At 41.4% G+C, this 22356-nt stretch overlaps 1 protein-coding gene across 1 annotated transcript in view; it reads left to right on the forward strand.

Moving 5' to 3' along the window:
• The window catches only part of clstn2a (calsyntenin 2a), a 277961-nt gene that overhangs the window by 112551 nt on the left and 143054 nt on the right, over positions 1-22356 (forward strand). Inside the window, exon 2 of the mRNA XM_042308068.1 lies at positions 4799-4921. Within this exon, the coding sequence (XP_042164002.1) occupies positions 4799-4921 (123 nt within the window). The remainder of the gene's footprint in view (positions 1-4798; positions 4922-22356) is intronic.

Genomic DNA, 22356 nt, shown 5'->3' on the forward strand with positions numbered 1-22356 from the left:
AATGTGGTTCTGAATATAAAAAGCCACATCTGAATATGAAAAGCCACACCTGAATATTAACAGCCACACCTGAATATAAACAGCCACACCTGAATATAAACAGCCACACCTGAATATAAACAGCCACACCTGAATATAAAAAGCCACACCTGAATATAAAAAGCCACACCTGAATATAAAAAGCCACACCTGAATATAAAAAGCCACACCTGAATATAAACAGCCACACCTGAATATAAAAGCCACACCTGAATATAAACAGCCACACCTGAATATAAACAGCCACACCTGAATATAAACAGCCACACCTGAATATAAACAGCCACACCTGAATATAAACAGCCACACCTGAATATAAACAGCCACACCTGAATATAAACAGCCACACCTGAATATAAACAGCCACACCTGAATATAAACAGCCACACCTGAATATAAACAGCCACACCTGAATATAAACAGCCACACCTGAATATAAACAGCCACACCTGAATATAAACAGCCACACCTGAATATAAACAGCCACACCTGAATATAAACAGCCACACCTGAATATAAACAGCCACACCTCCACCTTTTTTGAATTGCTGTATTTTCTGTAGCTCTTTTTACCATGTATTGCTAGCACTGTATCATCAAATGTATTATCGAAGTGAGTTTCAGAGATTGTCAGAATATGAATGTCATCTGTTACTATCAAATTATTGATTTCGTGAACCTTGTTTCTTAAGCTACATATGCTAACATGGGCTATTTTTAACACTTTTGAGGCATTCAGGGCAGTAAGAGGGACATAAATTAGGTTACTTACATTGTGTCTTCCAATGCCCCTAGGATAATGTAAATTTGCTGAAGCGCTATGACAACTCAGCGATACAATGATAGAGATTAAATGAGCTAGACTTGGGTCATTGATAAGTCATTGTCTCAACGCAGCCTTATAATGCTGTGAAAGGATCCAGGTACTTCTACATATTGATTTGTTCTTTGACAATAGGCCTTTTCACATACAGCGCCTTGCAAAAGTATTCATTCCCCTTGGTGTTTTTCTTATTTTGTTGCATTACAACCTGTAATTTAAATCGATTTTTATTTGGATTTCATGTTACGGACATACACAAAATAGTCCAAATTGGTGAAGTGAAATTTTAAAAAATGACTTGTTTCAAAAAATTCCAAAATATATATTTTCTTAAAGTGGTGGGTGCGTATGTATTCACCCCCTTTGCTATGAAGCACCTAAATAAGATCTGGAAGCAACCAATTACTGTTGATGGAATTCCTTTAGAAGTCACATAATTAGTTACATAAAGTTCACCTGTGTGCATTCTAAGTGTCACATGATCTGTCACATGCTTTCAGTATATATACACCTGTTCTGAAAGGTCTATCACGGCCGTCGAATGAATAGGACCAAAGCGCAGCGTTGTGAGCGTACATATTCCTTTTATTTAGGATGACGCCGACAAAAACAATAAACCATACAAAACAACCATGATGCTTAAGGGCTATGTGCCACAAACAAAGTTAACTTCCCACACTGAAAGAAGGGAAAAGGCTACCTAAGTATGGTTCCCAATCAGAGACAACGATAGACAGCTGTCCCTAATTGAGAACCATACCCGGCCAAAACATAGAAATACAAAATCATAGAAAACAAAAACATAGAATGCCCACCCCAAATTACACCCTGACCAAACCAAATAGAGACATAAAAAGGTTCTCTAAGGTCAGGGTGTGACAAGGTCCCAGAGTTTGCAACACCACTAAGCAAGGGGCACCACCAAGCAAGTGGCACCATTAAGATCAAGGAGCTCTCCAAACAGGTCAGGGACAAAGTTGTGGAGAAGTACAAATCGGGTTATAAAAAAATATCAGAAACTTTGAACATCCCACGGAGCCCCATTAAATTAATTATTAAGAAATGGAAAGAATATGGCTCCACAACAAACCTGCCAAGAGAGGGCTGCCCACCAAACTTCACAGATCAGTCAAGAGAGGGCATTAATCAGAGAGGCAACAAAAAGATAACCCTGAAGGAGCTGCAAAGCTCCACAGTGGAGACTGGAGTATCTGTCCATAGGACCACTTTAAGCTGTACACTCCACAGAGCTGGGATTTACGGAAGAGTGGCCAGAAAAAAAGCCATTGTTTAAAGAAAAAAATAAGCAAACACCTTTGGTGTTCGCCAAAAGGCATTTGCGAGACTCCCGAAACATATGGAAGTAGCTTCTCTGGTCAGATGAGACAAAAATATAGCATTTTGGCCGGAAAACGCTATGTCTGGCGCAAACCCAACACCTCTCATCACCCGGAGAACCACATGTTTTTCATTGGCAGGGACTGGGAAACTGGTCAGAAGTGAAGGAATGACGGATGGCGCTAAATACAGAGAAATGATTGAGGGTGACCTGTTTCTGTCTTCCAGAGATTTGAGACTGGGACGGAGGTTCACCTTCCAGCATTACAATGACCCAAGCATACTGCTAAAACAACACTTGGGTGGTTTAAGGGAAAACATTTAAAGGTCTTGGAATTGCCTAGTCAAAGCCCAGACCTCAATCCAATTGAGAATCTGTGGTATCACTTAAAGATTGCTATACACCAGTGGAACCCATCCAACTTGAAGGTGCTGGAGCAGTTTTGCCTTGAAGAATGGGCAAAAATCCCAGTGGCAAGATGTGCCAAGCTTATAGACACATACCCCAAGAGACTTGCTGCTGTAATTGCTGCAAAAGGTGGCTTTACAAAGTATTGACTTTGGGGGGGTGAATAGTTATGCACGCTCAAGTTCTGTTTTTTTGTCTTATTTCTTGTTTGTTTCACAATTAAAAAAGACTTTGCATCTTCAAAGTGGTAGGCATGTTCTGTAAATCAAATGATATAACCCCCCCCAAAATGTTTTATCAATTTTAATTACAGGTTGTAAGGCAACAAAATAGGAAAAATGCCAAGGGGGGTGAATACTTTCGCAAGCCACTATATGTGACCAACAGGCTCGATTCAGTCTTGCTTAGCAAAATTTGAAATTGTGTTTTTTTACATTGGATATAAGTAGAGACTCAGAGCTATAAAATGGTATATCATAAACTACAGTTGAGGAACAATGGGAAAGTAGTTAATAAAGTAGTTGCTAAACTTGTAACCTCACTTTTGAGAAAATGGGCTTTGAATGTTTTGGTTCACCCACTTGAGAGATCATCTTTGTCTACACCCATTCAGCATCGTTCACACCCTCTTAAGCTATAGCCCCGCCCGTAAACCCAGAGCGTTGTCAGATTGTCCATACGTCAATTCAGAGCTTTTCACTTTCAGAGTGCACACCGGATGCTCTGGCCGAGGAGTAGGGTTGATCCGAGCTTGACTGAACAGCAGTCAAGCACCCAAGCTAACTGGCAAACATTGGCTAGCTTGCTAGCTACTGCCCGACACGAAATGGTTGAACAGCTCACTCTGACCATTTTACTCGTCCTAGCAGAGCTGGTTAGGCTCTTTTATGTTATCCAGAGCTTTGGTGACTGCAACTGTGCTGCTGCAACAATTTAATTACGGAGACGAGAGTGCTCTGAAATCGGACTAGATAGCCAGAGCGAATTTACCAGCTATGTCTATCAACAGTTGTCGCATTGACATCATGAACATTCTATTGAAATGGTTACTTGCATAGTGGAGGCTTTTGTTAAGACATGTAGCTAGCTAGCTAGCTAAATAATGAACCCTTATCCCAACTCATGACGTTACCACCCTGCATGAATCTGTAGGTAGATAACTAACCAAGTTCAATGTTAGCTAGCTAACATTAGGCTATAACTAGCAAAGCAAATAGCTCTGAGATACTAATAATATTACTACACAGATCATACACGTAACGTTAGCTAGCGTGCCAACCAGCTAATGTTAGCTAGCTAACAGTACACTTTAACTTGAAATTAAAATGACGTTTCTTACCCGTATACATGGATGAACACTTCTTTCTATCTATCATGGAGGCCATGGTTGCCCTTAGATTGAAGATGTAATCCGGAGACAGGTGTTTTCTTCATCTCCTTAGCTATCATACTCTAATTCCACTGATTTCAAAACTCAGTCTCTCAGCATGTCCAGCCAACTCATTAGCTCAGCCAATCATGGCTACAAGGTTTCTGTCTTTTTCTGTGGCTTAACCAACTAGGCACATCATTTAACAATTTTATTCGTATTTACAAATAGCATACACATTTGTTATTAAGGCACATGAAAGTTCACAAGGCATTTCTGCCCAAAAATGTATTTTGATTTAAAAAAAAGTTTATATTCAAATGGCCTTCCTGTGAAATAGTGACGCGCGACATATGCCAAGTTTCCTGAAACGAGTCACATTTGCAAACTAAATTGAAAAAGTTATACTACGTGAGCTTTGCCTGTGGGCAATTTAGGTTGTACTTTAGTCTGTTTAGATGTGTGCATTGAACAAGGGCTTTTGTACCTGTGAGGCAAACAACAGCAACAACACCGGGACCCAAAATTTGATAAATGAGTTTGTTTCACAGGGATACTGGTTGGGACAGCGATATCATATGCCTCAGGATGTTAGAGAGAGAAATAGAACAGTCTATGCATATTAGCTTCATAGTTATTGATAGTACTGCTTAGCTTTTCTTTCTAAACCTCACAGAGTTGGGAACTGTGCAAGAGAAAATCGAAGAACAAATTCTCTCTCTCTCTCTCTCTCTCTCTCTCTCACTCTCACTCTCACTCTCTCTCTCTCTCTCTCTCACTCACTTTCTTACCCCCCCCTCCTCCTCTTTCTTCTCCACAGTGAACAAGCACAAGCCGTGGATCGAGACGTCGTACCATGGGGTGATCACAGAGAACATGGACACTGTTCTGCTGGACCCTCCCTTGGTGGCCCTGGATAAGGATGCCCCTGTCCCCTACGCAGGTAGAGAGACCACTTTCCTGTTTCCCCATCCTAAACATCCTTCAAAGAACCCAATGCTATGGGCTCATGGTGCTTCACTGACATGCTGCACAGTACTAGCTGTTGATTTGAGGCTGTGGTTGATTGGCATAACTGGTTTGACTTCTATGAGTGTCTTCCTACCCAGAATGCACTCATACTCTTTCCTCACTTTGAGATGATTTAGTATTTATTAAGATCCCCACTAGCTGGCAGCTACTCTTCAAGCGGTCCAAACAGGCATAAAACAATTACATCAAAACAACAGCCTACATCAAACAATACACCATACAAGATATTATAACACTATTAATCTATTATTACAAATGTACAATACTACAGTATTACAATGTGTCAGAGAGGGACATCTAAGCAGCCTGTCTGTGTCTGAAAGGAAGTGTGTATTTATAGCTACAGTTCTTCATACGGTATCTTTATCCACAACCATCCGCACTTCTTTGGTCTGATTGGCCAAAGAAAGAAAAAGAGTCATAACCTGAGCTGCTGGAGAGGAGAGAGCTACCTTTAAATATTGATCCCATTGAGCAGTTGTACTGGTCCCCTTTACATTACATGGAAATGCCTTGGAAGTCTTCCATGTTGCTTGAATGTCATGTTATTATTTCATAAAAAGTGATACACTTGATGCAGAAGTTGCCCTTGTCCACTGATCTAGAATCAGCTTACCCTATCCCTTATCCTTACCTTAACCATTAGGGGGATGATAAGTATTTCATAACATCAGCAGGACAGGGGGCATACTTCTACTTTAAGTGTATTTCAGGGCATACAGTGTACCACAGGAGGCTGGTGAGGGGAGAACGGCTCATAATAATGTCTGGAATAGAGTGAATGGAGTGGTATCAAACACATGGAAACACATCGCGTTCCAGCCAATACAATAAACCCGTCTCCCCAATTAAGGTGCCATCAGCCACCTTTGCAGTGTACAGTATTTACATAGCATTTATAGGTTGTGTAATCTTAAATCTGTGGTTACTTTTACCAACTTCCGTTAATACATAACATGTTATGATAGTCCTGCTTCATCTAAGGGGACTCGTTGAGTGCAGAGCACTGGCTTTTGCTTGAAAGTAAATCACAGCGTCACACAGGTAGGTGACAGTGACAGGCGACTTGTAATTAGACAGGGATTTTTGGCTCACAAGGAGGCTTTGCGGCAGGTACCGCTTTAAACCTCATTAAATGAAAATAACTCCAATTAATCTCCACTCTGAGAGCTGTGGAAAACTGATGTTTGGTGCCATTTTTCTACGCTTTTAGTTTATTTTTTAACCATTGCAATGGTTTGAATAATACAGTACTAGCAAGACCATACGTAAGTGGTTTTCATGTTGAAATCCAAGCTGGCAACGCAGTAGGTTGGGTATATCTGTTTTTGTCTTATCCCTTGTAAATAGCCAGTCTTTTTCATATATATCTTAATCTCACATTCTATCTACGAACTAAATATACTTTCCTGCAACCCGCCTCACCCAATGTGGTACGGATCTGCTATTTTTTTCCTCATAACTGGAACTTCCATCAGGAGCTAGCCAGCTAATTAGCTACTAGTCTTTGTTAGCTACGGCTAGCGGTCATCGCCTTTTGTTCCCCCCGGCATCAGCCAGCCTTAGCTCGGACAACACCTGCCAGCCTTGCACAGCACAATATCAACCCAGAGCATATCGAACTGCTTCTTTCTACCTATATCCCCGGATTCCTGCTGCTCTGGATCATTACTCCGGATCAGCGCAGCTAGCTAGCTGCAAACGAGTGGCTATTGTTAGCTGACGCCTCTGTCCCAAAGCAAGCACCAGCTAGCCTTGAGCTAACCTCAAGCTAGGCCCATATACCAGCTAATTCCAGGGCTACAATACCTCCTTTGTCAATTGGCCTGGACCCTTTATTGTCGACACGGAGCCCCGGCGATTCATCATGACTGGACTGCCGACATGATCGCCCAATGTGGTCTCAACAGGCTATTCTGTTATGATACGATGCCCCGGCCCGCTAGCTTTTCTGAACGCTGTGTCCCCTGCTTGACTGCAGTAGTGACTACCAATCAGCACCCTGACTTACCTATTGCTGCTCTTTTTACCCTATGATCACTCGGCTACACAGCTGATGCCCCCTGGACTGTTTCAATAACACGGTATCTCATTTTGTTTACCTGTCGGCCCCAGCATCGAACTCAGGTCCTGTATGCACCTAACTGACCCGCTCTGCCCATTCATCGCCATTTACCCATTGTTGTCTTAGCTCTCGTGATCAACACCTGTGATTGCTTTATGACTCTCTCTAATGTCAGTATGCCTTGTCTACTGCGGTCCTGGCTATTTTTATTGTTTTATTTCACTGTAGAGCACTCATTCCCGCTCAAAATGCCTTAGATAGCTCTTTCGTCCCACCCCACACACATGTGGAGTACCTCCACTGTACTCACATCCTACCATACCCTTGTCTGTACATTATGCCTTGAATCTATTCTACCATGCCCAGAAATCTGATCCTTTTATTCTCTGTCTCAATCGCACTAGACGACCAGTTCTTATAGCCTGAATTCTGGCTTAGGAAGGCCACCAAAAACCCTGAAATTTCCATCCCCAACTACAACATTTTCCGCCAAGATAGAACTACCAAAGGGGGTGGAATTGCAATCTACTGCAGAGTTCTGTCATGCTATCCAGGTTCCCAAACAGTTTGATCTTCTACTTTTAAATATCCACCTTTTCAGAAATAAGTCTCTCACTGTTGCCGCATATTACAGATCCCCCTCAGGTACAAGGGCACCCTCATAGATATCATCCTGACCAACCTGCCCTCTAAATACACCTCTGCTGTCTTCAACCAGGATCTCAGCGATCACTGCCTCATTGCCTGCATCCGTAAGGGGTCCGCGGTCAAATAACCACCCCTCATCACTGTCAAAAGCTCCCTAAAACACTTCAGCGAGCATGCCTTTCTTATCGACCTGGCCCGGGTATCCTGGAAGGATATTTATCTCATTCCGTCAGTAGAGGATGCCTGGTTATTCTTTAAAAGTGCTTTCCTCACCATCTTAAATAAGCATGCACCATTCAAAAAATGTAGAACCAGGAACAAATACAGCCCTTGGTTCACTCCAGACCTGACTGCCCTTGACCAGCACAAAAACATCCTGTGGCATACTGCATTAGCATCGAATAGCCCCTGCGATATGCAACTTTTCAGGGAAGTTAGGAACCAATATACACAGGCAGTTAGGCAAGCAAAGGCTAGATTTTTCAAACAGAAATGTGCATCCTGTAGCACAGGGCAAGGCGATTGAGGTTGTAACCTCATATAAATATCTTGGAATTTTAATTGATGACGGCCTCTCTTTTAAATGACATATTCAACAGCAAAAATTGAAGCTGAAATTGGGCATTTATTTTAGGAATAAGGCATGTTTTTCTTTTGAAGCCAGAAGGAGGATATTATCAGCTACATTTATGCCTTTACTAGACTATGGGGATATGTTATATATGAATGCTTCCGCTTAGTGTTTGAGATCAATTGACACACTTTTCCATGGCACTTTGAGATTTATTTTAAACTGCAAAACCTTTACGCACCACTACACTTTGCATACCAGGGTTGGCTGGCCATCTCTAGTCACTTATAGGCTCAGGCACTGGTATAATTTTATTTACAAAGCCATTTGGGGTTTACTACCTTTTTATTTGGGCATTTTTATTGTTCAGAAATGTGGTGGGTACTCTCTTCGTTCACTGGACTTTATCCTGCTAACTGTTCCAAATGTCCGAACTGAATTTGGTAAGAGGGCTTTTATGTACTCTGCACCATCGTCTTGGAACGCCTTACAAAATACTTTTAAACTGGAAGAACTTGTCCCGATTGGTATTTTTAAATCACTGATGAATGATATTCTACACCTTCTACACGTGCTTCTACACCTGCATTGCTTGCTGTTTGGGGTTTTAGGCTGGGTTTCTGTACAGCACTTTGAGATATCAGCTGATGTACGAAGGGCTATATAAATAAATTTGATTTGATTTGATTTTGATTTGATTTGATTGAGACTGATTCCCTGACCTGTCAATGATTTTAATTAGCTGTTTTTGATTTTGTTATACTCTTGTGAATTCTATGGTTTTTCTAGATTACTTGTAGTTTTTCATGTTGTTTGTCTGTGATTTTTGTAATGACTTGGTGCTGCCTATCTTGGCCAGGACGCTCATGAAAAAGATATTTTAAATCTCAATGAGCACTTCCTGTTTAAATAAAGGTTAAATAAATCAAAATAAAAAAACTCCAAAAAGTTCTGGGACACTGTAAAGTCCATGGAGAAGAAGAGCACCTCCTCCCAGCTGCCCACTGCACTGAGACTAGGAAACACTGTCACCACCGATAAATCCATGATAATTGAGAATATCAATAAGCATTTTTCTACGGCTGGCCATGCATTCCACCTGGCTACCCCTACCCCGGTCAACAGCTCTGCACCCCCCACAGCAACTTGCCCAAGCCTCCCCATTTCTCCTTCACCCAAATCCAGATAGCTGATGTTCTGAAAGAGCTGCAAAATCTGGACCCGTACAAATCAGCTGGGCTAGACAATCTGGACCCTCTCTTTCTAAAATTATCCACCGCAATTGTTGCAACCCCTATTACTAGCCTGTTCAACTTCTCTTTCGTATCGTCTGAGATCCCCAAAGATTGGAAACCTGCCGCGGTCATCCCCCTATTCAAAGGGGGACTCTAGACCCGAACTGTTACCTGGTCTATCCTAGCCAAATTCGAAAGCCAAGTTAACAAACAGATCATCGACCATTTCGAATCCAACCATACCTTCTCCGCTATGCAATCTGGTTTCCGAGCTAGTCATGGGTGCACCTCAGTCACGCTCAAGGTCCTAACAATATCATAACTGCCATCGATAAAAGACATTGCTGTGCAGGCATATTCATCGACCTGGCCAAGGCTTTCGACTCTGTCAATCATCGCCTTCTTATCGGCAGACTCAACAGCCTTGGTTTCTCAAATGACTGCCTCGCCTGGTTCACCAACTACTTCTCCGATAGAGTTCAATGTGTAAAATTGGAGGGCCTGTTGTCCAGACCTCTGGCAGTCTCTATGGCTGTGCCACAGGGCTCAATTCTTGGGCCAACTCTTTTCTCTGTATACATCAATGAGTCACTTTGCTGCTGTATACATCAATCAGTCGCTTTGCTGCTGGGGATTCTTTGATCCAACTCTACACAGACGACACCATTCTGTATACTTCTGGCCCTTCTTTGGACACTGTGTTAACTAACCTCCAGACAAGCTTCGATCCCATACAACTCTCCTTCCGAGACCTTCAACTGCTCTTAAATGCAAGTAAAACTAAATGCATAGTCTTCAACCGATCGCTGCGGCACCTGCCCGCCCGTCTAACATCACTACTCTGGACGGTTCTGACTTAGAATTCGTGGACAACTACAAATACCTAGGTGTCTGGTTAGACTGTAAACTCTCCTTCCAGACTCACATTAAGCATCTCCAATCCAAAATTAAATCTAGAATTGGATTCCTATTTCGCAACAAAGCATCCTTCACTCTTGCTGCCAAACATACCCTCGTAAAACTAACTATCCTACCGATCCTTTACTTCGGCGATGTCATTTACAAAATAGCCTCCAACACTTTACTCAGCAAATTGGATGGAGTCTATCACAGTGCCATCCGTTCTGTCAACAAAGCCCATATACTACCCACCACTGCGACCTGTATGCTCTCGTTGGCTGGCCCTCGCTTCACTCGCTTCATTTTCGTCTCCAAACCCACTGGCTCCAGGTCATCTATAAGTCTTTGCTAGGTAAAGCCCCGCCTTATCTTAGCTCACTGGTCACCGTAGCAGCACCCACCCGTAGCACGCGCTCCAGCAGGTATATTTCACTGATCATCCCCTAAAGCCAATTCTTCCTTTGGCCGCCTTTCCTTCCAGTTCTCTACTGCCAATGACTGGAACTAATTTCAAAAATCACTTAAGCTGGAGACGCATGTCTCCCTCACTAACTTTAAGCATCAGCTGTCAGAGCAGCTTACAGATCATTGCACCTTTACATAGCACTTCTGTAAATAGTCCACCCAACTACCTCATCCCCATATTGTTATTTATAAAAAAAATTGCTCCTTTGCACACCAGTATCCCTACTTGCACATTCATCTTCTGCACATCTATCACTCCAGTGTTTAATTGCTAAATTGTAATTATTTTGCCACTATGGTCTATTTGTTGCCTTACCTCCCTAATCTTATCTAATTTGCACACACTGTATATAGACTTTTATATTGTGTTATTGACTGTACGTTTGTTTATTCCATGTGTAACTCTGTGTTGTTGTTTGGGTCGCACTGCTTTGCTTTATCTTGGCCAGGTTGCAGTTGTAAATGAGAACTTGTTCTCAACTGGCCTACCTGGTTAAATAAAGGTCAAATAAAAAATACATCCATGACCTTTGTTGGAATTTTTTCTGGGACCCAGATTGTCTACTACTGCTTAAATGCTTTCTGTTCCAGTATTCTGGGTCTGAGACACTGGCCCTTAAAAAGCTTAGCCAAAGTTGTAAATTCCATGTCCATGACACCAATGTTTTCTCAGAAAATCTTAGGCACTTTATATCCTGACTTCTAGTATCTTCACTAATAGGGCAGAGCTGTTTTCAGAACACATTCCAACTCCTAGCAACCAACCCAAAGACCAAGCCAGTGAAATTTGAATAGTTAAGCAATGAGAGCGTAGACAAAAGACCCAACGGTTTGTGAATATTTCTCTCTGTGATTAACAATCTGCTCTGTGACTCCAGAAGGTCACTGCTGGTAAAATATCACCAGCGAGGGAAAGTGGTGTTGTGCTCTTTTTGGTGACTGGTGATATTTCTCCCTGGCTTTTCCGCAAAGCCTAGCTAATGAATGAAACTCATCAAATGGCTACCAAGGAGATTTTTAAAAATGCCTTCAGAAAAAGCACTCTGTCCTAATCTATCTATCTCGGTTATTCTCACTCGCTCCTCAATTCTCCCTGTCTCAGTCTTGCCCTTTCCATCTCAGTCAGCCTAGTGATCTCAGGGTGGCAGGTAGCCTAGTGGTTAAAAGTGTAGGGCTAGTAACTGAAAGGTTAGGGGTTTGAATCCCTGAACTGATGAGGTGAAAAATCTGTCTGTGCCCTTGAGTAAGGCCCTTAACCCTAATTGCTCCTGTAAATCTCTCTGGATAAGAGTGTCTGTTAAATAACTCATATGTATAAAAAGAAGGTATATATCCTTAGCATTTTTCTCATTCCCTCTCTATCTCTCTAGCCATGTAATGCTCTAGGCCTAGTGGCTAGCCTCTATATCTTCTTCTCTCTCTCCCTCTCTCTCTTATTTTTGTTCTTTCTCTCTCTCTCATTGTCTTCCTCCTTTTCTCTCATTTCCCCATTCTCTCTCTCCTGTTTCCTTCTCTTTTTCCCATTCCCCCAGTTTCTCTCTCTCCATACCAGGCATGATATCTTCTTTCTTTCTTTCTTTCTTTCTTTCTTTCTTTCTTTCTTTCTTTCTTTCTTTCTTTCTTTCTTTCTTTCTTTCTTTCTTTCTTTCTTTCTTTCTTTCTTTCTTTCTTTCTTTCTTTCTTTCTTTTCTATTTTCTTTTCTATGGGGTACCCCTCCTTCGAAAAGAGCACAGTGTCACCCACAGAACAGAAGCAGATCTACCGCCAAAACCATTTCCATTGCCCTCACCTTAATTTGCATTATATATAGTTATTAAAATATACATATAGAAAACTCTTGCAAATCTTAATTTCCACAATTAATCAATAATATGTGTAATAATGTAGGCAGTTCATGATAAGGATTGTTACCTGTAACCAGGAGTGTTACCTGTAACCAGGAGTGTTACCTGTAACCAGGAGTGTTACCTGTAACCAGGAGTGTTACCTATAACCAGGATTGTTGCGTATAACCAGGATTGCCAAAAATGACATTTTTGGCAAGCTATATTTATTTTACCAAACAATTATTATGATTCATCCTATATTGTCCCTAACAGCATTACCCCATAGCAACAGATGTGGGACACAAACAAACACACTCATACACACAGTCGACCCCTTTCCCCCACAAACAACCACAAGCTCAGATGTTCAACAGTTGTTCCATCCCCGAGCCCCACTCAAGAAAGGACTTAATGTGCGAATGCATATACATTTGCCGCTGTTTGAGAAGACATGCAAAATTAACCATTGTCAAGTCCTAGGTGATGGAGATCAGAACATCCCCTTCCCTTGAAACACACACATGCTGGTCCCTGGTTCTGACCATTTTACCAAGCATCTCTGTACAGTCAGATCTTTGATTATTTTGTGCCACCAGGGCCACAATAATTTTCCCTCTCTCTGATTGTCTGAGTGTGACCCCCTCTCCATGTAGGTAGTGTTGCCAGCACTGCCACTATCTGGGTGGGGGCACCCCACCGGAATCCCCACCGTCTAGGTACAAGGTCGTCAAGGTTCACATTAGCAGCTTTGAGAATTTCCATGAATATTATTCTCACCCATCAGGGGGCTTTGGCTTTGTAGGACCAACCCTGCCAGAATCTTGAGGGGGCGGTGCTGCTCTAGTAGGTCTCTGACCACATTCATCTTTCTGTTTTGGCTGTGTATAGGCTACTTACAGTACAGTAGGTCCATAAAACAAAGGTTCTTCTCCTTAGTGTGTGGGTCTCTCAGAAGGTGTCTAGGCTGGGGACCGTTCCATCATGATAGGACAATAAATAAATAAACTATATTTATAATTTATTTTAAAATGTATATCCCATATCTGGACAAGCTCTCCCTCATAACCCTTGCTCACAGGCACACATGGGCTCTGGGATTTACAACCATTTACCTTTTCACTCACTTAACTCCACACTTCAAACACAAAAACACACCCCACCTTCCATCACAATACACCTCTCTTTCTCTTTCTTTCTTTCTTTCTTACTTTCTTTCTTTCTCTCTCCAACCCCACCAGCCAGACAGCCCATGCAGCAGGCAGTGACTTATGCAGCGTTGCTCTATCCTGGTTTTGTTTCTGTGGAGAAAGGAGTGGGCCGTCTTTCTGGCACCACATTAATTGCTCTATGGGAACATGGACGCAGATTGTTAAGTGCATTGCCTATTTCTCTCTCCCCTCCCTCCATTCCTCCCTCCTCCTCCCTGAATCCTTCTCGCACAGCCGCTCTGCTTTGATGTAAAAGAACGATGATGAGCCTGAAGTCGACGATATATGCCGAGACAGGAAGGTGAGGTGGTGAATGCTTATTTGGGGGAGCTGAGCCCTGCAGAGAGGAGGAGCGTGGGTCTTGTAGTGTGACAGCGGACTGGACTGGGGGGACTGCAGGAAGAAGACGCAGTGTCCTCATCGTAGTTACACCAAACCTCTCGTCCATTCATCTCTCCTACAGGATGATGCACAATGAGCAAGATAGAGAGACGGAGTGAGAGACAGAGTGAGAGACAGAGTGAGAGAAAGAAACTAATGACAAAGAAATGAGAAAGAAAGTAATTAGTGAGTGAAAGTGAAGAATAGCATGAGAAAGAGAGAAGCTTTTCTCGTTAACATAAAATAACTGTGATCCTGACTGTGGTTGTTGTGTATTTGGTGATTCCCACTCACAGTTACACTTCTGCAAAGTTTGTCACATGCACACTGTTCCAGACTAGAGAAATTACATTTCAACCACAACTAATTATGAACTATAATAAGGCAAAATGTACTGGGTGGAAATGTATTAGTTTGACGTTTTTGGGGTGACATTTTGGCACTGCAGATAAGTGCTACTGCTTTCAAACCACACCATTTTCTGCTTGGCACTTACACTGTTTGTACCAAGTGTTTGTCATGCAACAGATTGCGTATCATATTGCCACACAGTTTTATTTACAAACACCTTCTCATGGATGTTGTACAATCTTTATCAAAATGTTTATACGCTGTTTATGTTAAAATGTTTCCAAATGTGTTCTTCGGCTGTCTCCAGAGAGGAACCCTTTTGAGTTCCATGTAGATCCCTCTGTAGAAAGCGTTTCACATGGAACCTATAACCAAAAGGGTTCTACCTGAAACCAAAAAGGGGTCTTCAAAGGGTTCTCCTATTCTGACAGCCGAAGAACCCTTTTAGGTTCTAGATAGCAACTTTTTTTCTAAGAGTGTAGGTTGAGGGGCGGTTTCCCAGACACAGGTAAAGCCTAATCCTAGACTAAAAAGCACGTTCATGCTCATCATTTAAGGTGGAGGACGTTAAATGTGTTCGTAACACATAACATGTTTCACTGTAAAGTGGGTACACTGATTAGAGGTGTTGGAGGAATTTGTTCCATGATGGTAAATTAAACTCATAGGACATGGCACACACACACACACACACTGGACAGCTACAATAAATGTGCGGTGGGGAATCTATAGATTTCCAAACTTTACACACATACCGTAACACATAAATCAAACAGATGCTGAGACTGATGCTTGTGTTCTGTGTCAAGCCTTTCTAATGATTTTTTGAACTAATGATGACTAATGATCAGGATAATGAGGATTACGTGGGCAGTAACAGGCAATAAAACTACAGCAGAACATTTTATAACAACTAATGAATTGTCTCATAAATGCGTGGAGTTTGAATGAACATTGGACGTCTGGATTGGACATCTGTACATCCACTTGGATCTGGTTTATCATCTCCCTGCTGTTGAATGATCAGCGATTTGCCCCTTGTGGTCGACCGGCTGGCTAATTACTCTGACTTCTTTGGTAAACTGGTGTGATTGAACCCCTGGACACTTCAAATGCCTCTATCACTTCCCCATGGGTTATATTTTATTTATCCTTTATTTAGTGTGGTTGCATGCCTTTCAGAGGTGTTGGGTTAAATGCGGAAGACACATTTCTGTCACGCCTGCACCTGCTCCCCCTCCCTGGCGCTAGAAGGCCCCAGGCTTCCCAGCATTACACACTCCTGCCACCATCATTACGCACACCTTCCTCCCCCCGTCACACGCATCAATCACCTCTGTCCTTACCTCCCCTATATCTGCCTGTTCCCAAGCTCTGTTCCCTGTTTCAGGATTAATGTTTGTTTGTCTTTGCATACCCGGTTATGACGCTGTCCTATTTCATGTCTGTTCCATATTATTATTCCATATTGTGTGTGTGTGTGTGTGTGTGTGTGTGTGTGTGTGTGTGTGTGTGTGTGTGTATCAACATCCTCTACAGTACATAATGTTACTATTATAACAGTCATTTACATACAGTATGTACTTATTAATTCACAACTATTTTTCTATTTCCATTCTCAACTGTCAATGCATAATCTGAATAATTACAGGAGAATGCATTTATCTTGGGGTGATGATACAGAGGTGATAATTGAAACCTGATGAGTGCTTTTTTTGTGCTGAAGGTGACAATGGGCTGACAGCCAGCAAATGTGTTACTTCTGGTTGCCGTTGCATCCCCACAGCAGTTTAAATGGTGAGCAGTACATGTTGAGGCTTTGTCTGGAGATGCTTATAGGATTTCTATCATACTACAGAGAGCAAGGGGGAGAGAGAGGATGAAACAACAGAGGAAATAAAACAGAGAGAAAGAGAGAGAGACAGAGACAAATCATAACCACGCATACAGTGCCTTCAGAAAGTATTCATACTGTACTCTTAACTTATTCCAAATTTACAGACTGAATTCAAAAATGACTAAATATATATATATTTTTTTATCTCACTCATCTACACACAATACCCCACGATGACATTAGCAAATGTATTGACAATTAAACACAGACATATCTAATTTACATAAGTATTCACACCACTGAGTCAATACAATACAGCTGTGAGTCTTTCTAGGTAAGTCTCTAAGAGCTTTTCACACCTGGATTGTGCAAATTTTGAACATTATTCTTTAAACAATTCTTCAAGCTCTGTCAAGTTGATTGCAGATAATTGCCAGACAGCCATTTTAATGTCTTGCCATAGATCTCCAAGCAGATTTAAGTCAAAACTGTAACTCAGCCACTCAGGAACATTCAATGTCTTCTTGGTAAGCAACTCTAGTGTATATTTGGCCTTGTGTTTTAGGTTATTGTTCTGCTGAGAGGTGAATTTGTCTCCCAGTTTCTGTTAGAAAGCAAGCTGATCCAGGTTTTCCTCTAGGATTTTGCCTGTGCTTAGCCCCATCCTGTTGCTTTTTTATCCTGAAAAACTCCCCAATCCTTAATGATTGCAAGTGTTCCCCTAACATGATGCAGCTGCAACTATGTTTGAAAATATAGATGGTGGTACTCAGTAATGTGTTGTATCGGATTTACCACAACCATAACACTTTATATTCAGGACAAAAAGTGAATTGTTTTGCCACATTTCAGTATTACTTTAATGCCTTGTTGCAAACAATTGGCCTCATGGTGAAATCCCTGAGCGGTTTCCTTCCTCTCCGGCAACTGAGTTAGGAAGGACACCTGTATCTTTGTAGTGACTGGGTGTATTGATACACCATCCAAAGTATAATTAATAACTTCACCATGCTCAATGGGATATTCAATGTCAGCTTACTTTTATTAAAACATTTTACCAATAGGTGCCCTTCTTTGCGAGGCATTGGAAAACCTCCTAGGTCTGTTTTTCAAATTCACTGCTCAACTGAAAGACCTTACAGATAATTGTATGTGGGGGGTACAGAGATGAGGAAGTCATTAAAAAATCATGGTAAACACCTTTATTGAACACAAAGTAAGTAAGTCCATGCAACTTATTATGTGAATTGTTAAGCACATTTTTTTCTCCTGAACTTATTTAGGCCTGCCATAACAAAATAATTGGATTCTTATTGACACAAGACATTTCAGCTTTTTATTTTTAATTCATTTGTAAATATTTCCTAAAACATAATTCCACTTTGACATTATGGAGTATTGTGTGTGGGACAGTGACACAAAATCTCAATTTGATACATTTTAAATTCAGGATGTAACACAACAAAATGTTGAAAAGTCAAGGGGTGTGAACACATTCTGAAGGCACTGTAAGTCAAACTTTTTCCTGAATCTTGCATCCAGTCAGAATGTGGCCCAGTGAAAGGGGCTGAGAAAGAGAAACGGAGAGAAACAAAGCGATAGATAAGGAGACAGACAAAGACACAAAAAATAGAGACAAAGAGAGACATTACAGAGGAAGAGACCGAAAGAAGGAGAGATCAACTCCACTCCTGTATCGCCCGTTTTGAAGGGAGGGATCACAGCTTTCATCTACCAGGCAAGCAAACGTTGGAGGGGGTGGTGATAAAACCGCTACGGAGTCTGCCACTCTCTCTCCCCCCCTGTCCCCACCCTCCCTCTCTCTCTGCCTGAGCCTATGGGACCTCTATAACTTTGTCAGAGGAGGAAAATTCTTCCTCCCGCTCTCTTTCCTTTTGTGTTCTGCCGTTTAATTTCTCCACTTGCTGCCTGTGAAGTGAGGCAGGCCCTGGACATAAAACACAGGTTGTGGACTTCAAAAGGATGACCCTGTCCTCCGGGGTCTGATTATGACACCAGCTCAGTGTTGCTCCCACGTGAGCCATTCACACAGAGAGGAAAACAGTAACAGAGCACCTTTTTCATGATTTTTCATGATTTTAACAGCTTGGACATCCAGAATGAATTCAGTTCTGTTTCATGTTTGTTTCAAGAGATTGAGTCTGGATTTCCAGGTTAAACTCCTAGAAAAAACCCTTCCAAAAGGGTTCTGCGGCTGTCCCCATAGAACTACCATCTTTTGGTTCCAGGTAGAACTCTTTTTGATTCTGTGGAATTTGATCTACATTTGGGGGACAGCTGAAGAACCATTTTTGGTGTAGTGATTTCAAGACTCACTATGAGCATTCATAAGAGGACAATTGCTGGAATTCAGTTTTCTGTAGAGCTTTAAAGTACAAAAAGGAAATAAACATGCATTTAATACAGTTGGGTTTTAAACGCATAGCTAATACATAATACATTAAACCTGCGTGAACAGTACATAGAAAGTGTTTGATAGCATAATGAGTGGACTACTGTTGACTGGAGTGGGTCAACTACCTGTTGGTTGTGCTAAAAAAAATGAATTTACTGTATAAAGGAATAGATAGGCTGTAAATGGAACAACCTAAACAAAACATGACTCGATTGTTTTCATTGGGTGAACTAGGCTTTTTACATTGCCCAGTAGTATCTCAAGAAGAGGGCTTCAGAGAACATCGTTACTTACCACTACCAGGGTTCAATATGAGCATTTCATAGGACTTCTGTTGACATCTTATTCCTTATGAAGTGAATGGTGAATGGGCTCTCTACACTGACATACAGTATTGATATCTCCATACCGCCTCTGGATAGTTGATTCACAGCTTCTACTACAGAGGTTTTCTGGGTAGTATCCTCAACAAGGGACACTCCACCTTGAATTATTCACACCCCTTCTTTATGAGAGTTTTTCTCCACCTCTTTCAATTTTTACAGTCCTTTTTTAAATAGAGATCGAGTGTGCAATGAGTTCTTCTGAGGCAATGTAGCAGACATAAGGAATAAACCCAGGGTATTTATCTGAGGTTATGTATTAATGGCTTTGGAGCTTGATCCTAACTTTGACCCTAAGTCTAAGTCTTGGTTGTCATTGGTTCCTCTGGGAGCGTTCTACCGCTATGCGCATAGCTGTAAGGTTTTTTGCTGTTGTAATACTGCATCTGTATAGGCCTATTGACAGTTAATGTGTACCAAATATGTATTTGCTCAACAAAGCAGGTACAGTGTTGACTTCAAACAGAGTACCAGATTTCTGCAGAGATTGTAACTCCCCCAACTGAATATGCGATCGTACAAATAGGTGACATATAGACATAAACCACTGCATAGACGTTTCATTTGATATTGTTTCAGACTGTAGCAACATTTTCAACCCTATTCTCCCATTGTCCCAGTTAATAATACCAACCAGTGTATATCTCTCCTAGGAAGTCAAAACAAGCAAATTGATAGGTTCCTATATGTATCTTGGGATTTGGTTAGATGAAAAGTTGAATTTTAAACAGCACGTTGATAACTTAACCAAGAAACTGTTGAAATTGTTGAAATTGGGTTTCTATTTCAGGAACAAATCTTGCTTTTCAATGTTAGTCAGAGAATATCTTGTTCAGTGCTGGATTATGGTGATATTGTCTATATGCAGGCCTCAGCAAGTACCTTAAACTCTAGACACAGTGTATCATGGTGCTTTAAGATGTATTACCAACGCTAGATCACTGACCCATCACTGATCTGTATGCTGTGGTGCAATGGACCTGTCTCTCCACCAGGAGGCTAAAGCACTGGTACACTTTTGTGTACAAAGCATTGATGGGACAACTCCCTTTGTATCTCTGTTCCTTACTGAACATATCAGTCACTCATTATAGTCTTCGTTCACAGTTGCTGCTGTCCTTGTCTGTGAGATGGGGAAACAATATTTTTCCCGTAATGCCCCTGGAACATGTTTCAGAAGGTTTTAAATTAGGGGAGTTAGTGTCCTTGTCTGTTTTTAAGACTCTGATCGACCACACTGTTTGTGACAACTGCAGTTGCTTCTAATCTTCAATTGTATCTTTAACTTGTGACACTTTGTATTTTGTGTGTATTCTGTGTTTTCTATAATGTTTTATGGACATGCTGCTATTTCCTTGTTTTGCCTTCTTTCCAGGTCGCCCTCGCAAAATAGGTTTTTAACCTCAATGGATTTTACCTGGTTAAATAAAGGTTAATAAAAATTTTAAAAAGGGTAGATTATAATCATAAAATCTAATTCCCAAGATCTAAATGCTATGTCAAATTCTGCCTTTAAAGACCTGAGTCTTTGAAAGTAATTAATCAGAGCTGGTTGTAATAGTATATCAAAGGCTAGAGGATTAGAACTAATGAGATTGGAGCCTCCTGTGTTTCTCAGAGAGGCTCAGGGTTCAAAGCCTAGCTGGATAAAAGACCAGTCGGGTACCTGGAGGTACTGCAATCTGCTTTTGTACGGGGTGATATCATCGTTAGCAAGGCTTGCATCATTGTCTCCCCAACTGGCGGGATTCTGGCATTATTTACCAGACACAGGCAGTATAGCCTTTATTTGTACATAAAGAGTCCAATAAGAAGAATATCTACCTAGTCCTTATGGTCTGACCCATAGTTCATGGTCAAATAATTGAATGACTATTGTCAGTTTTGAAAGAGCTAATTCATAGAGGCACTGTGGTAACCTTGCAGTTAGAATTACAAGTTGAACAGAAGGATTGTATTCATGCAGTAGCCTATACACAATGTTTCAAGGTGCATGATTCTGTGCACACTGCAGTTTTTTGTTGTAAAGGTGTGTACGGGAATGTGCGTGTGCAGCACGCGTTCTGTGTGTCCCTTTGTCCGAGTATGTGTTTCCAGTGTAAGTGGTGAGGATTTGTCACAAGGACATGGCTTGCTCAGGTTCTCACTGACCATAATGGATTGCATTTGGCCCTTGTAGCGTTTTTTCCCCAGGTCTCAATGTGCTTTACAATGTAGCTTCATACACCATTGATGCATCACCCCGGTAGGTTACTCCTGGCTGAATTGTTCATCTAATGGAGATCTAAATTCAGTTCTTTGATTCCCCCGTAATGGTTCAAGTGGAACTGAGTGTTTTAACTACTTTGCAGGTATGAAACAACCAGACAATCATAATATTAGTCAAAATATGAAATTCCTACTTTATGCTTAAAAAATGTGGTTATATTTGACAAAAACCTCCAAGATGTACAGTAAGACATTGTTGGGAGAATAGATGGATGCAGTTCAGTGCATGATTAATATAATTCACCAATACATTTCTTGGTAGTCCAAACAATAGGTTATAAATCACAGATGGCCTGGTACCTTACTTTCTGTCTCCACCCATTCGGGATGCACTGTTTCAGTTTCAATGACTCAATATTTTGAACGGAACGACTGTAACTAAGGCTGGGAATGCCAATGCAATCAAACTAGCAAGGGCAATGATCACAAGTCAGTCATAACATGGCTAATAGGCTAGCCTGTGTCAAACACAAGGCCCGCAGGCCGAATAGGACACACAAGCGAGTCAACAGTTGAGTCCTCTACTTTATGAAATGCGCTCTCACAGGTGAATTCAACTTAAGTTGCGCTGCTTTCATTTGTCCCGTTTATAGCGTGCAGCAGAGGGAAATTGTACAGACTAAAATGTTGCAGTCTGGCTTCTGTTTTTAAAGCTTGACAATGAATAACCAAAAAACTAAACCTGCAACAAAACAACATGCAAAGAAGAAACATGTAGCAGTAGCCTAGCCAGCGACTCAACTACAAGACATTTTGAGTGCACCAAACAGCAACGCTGCATTCAACAGCAA

This window comes from Oncorhynchus tshawytscha, linkage group LG28 (assembly GCF_018296145.1).
Source record: "Oncorhynchus tshawytscha isolate Ot180627B linkage group LG28, Otsh_v2.0, whole genome shotgun sequence".
NCBI lineage: Eukaryota > Metazoa > Chordata > Actinopteri > Salmoniformes > Salmonidae > Oncorhynchus > Oncorhynchus tshawytscha.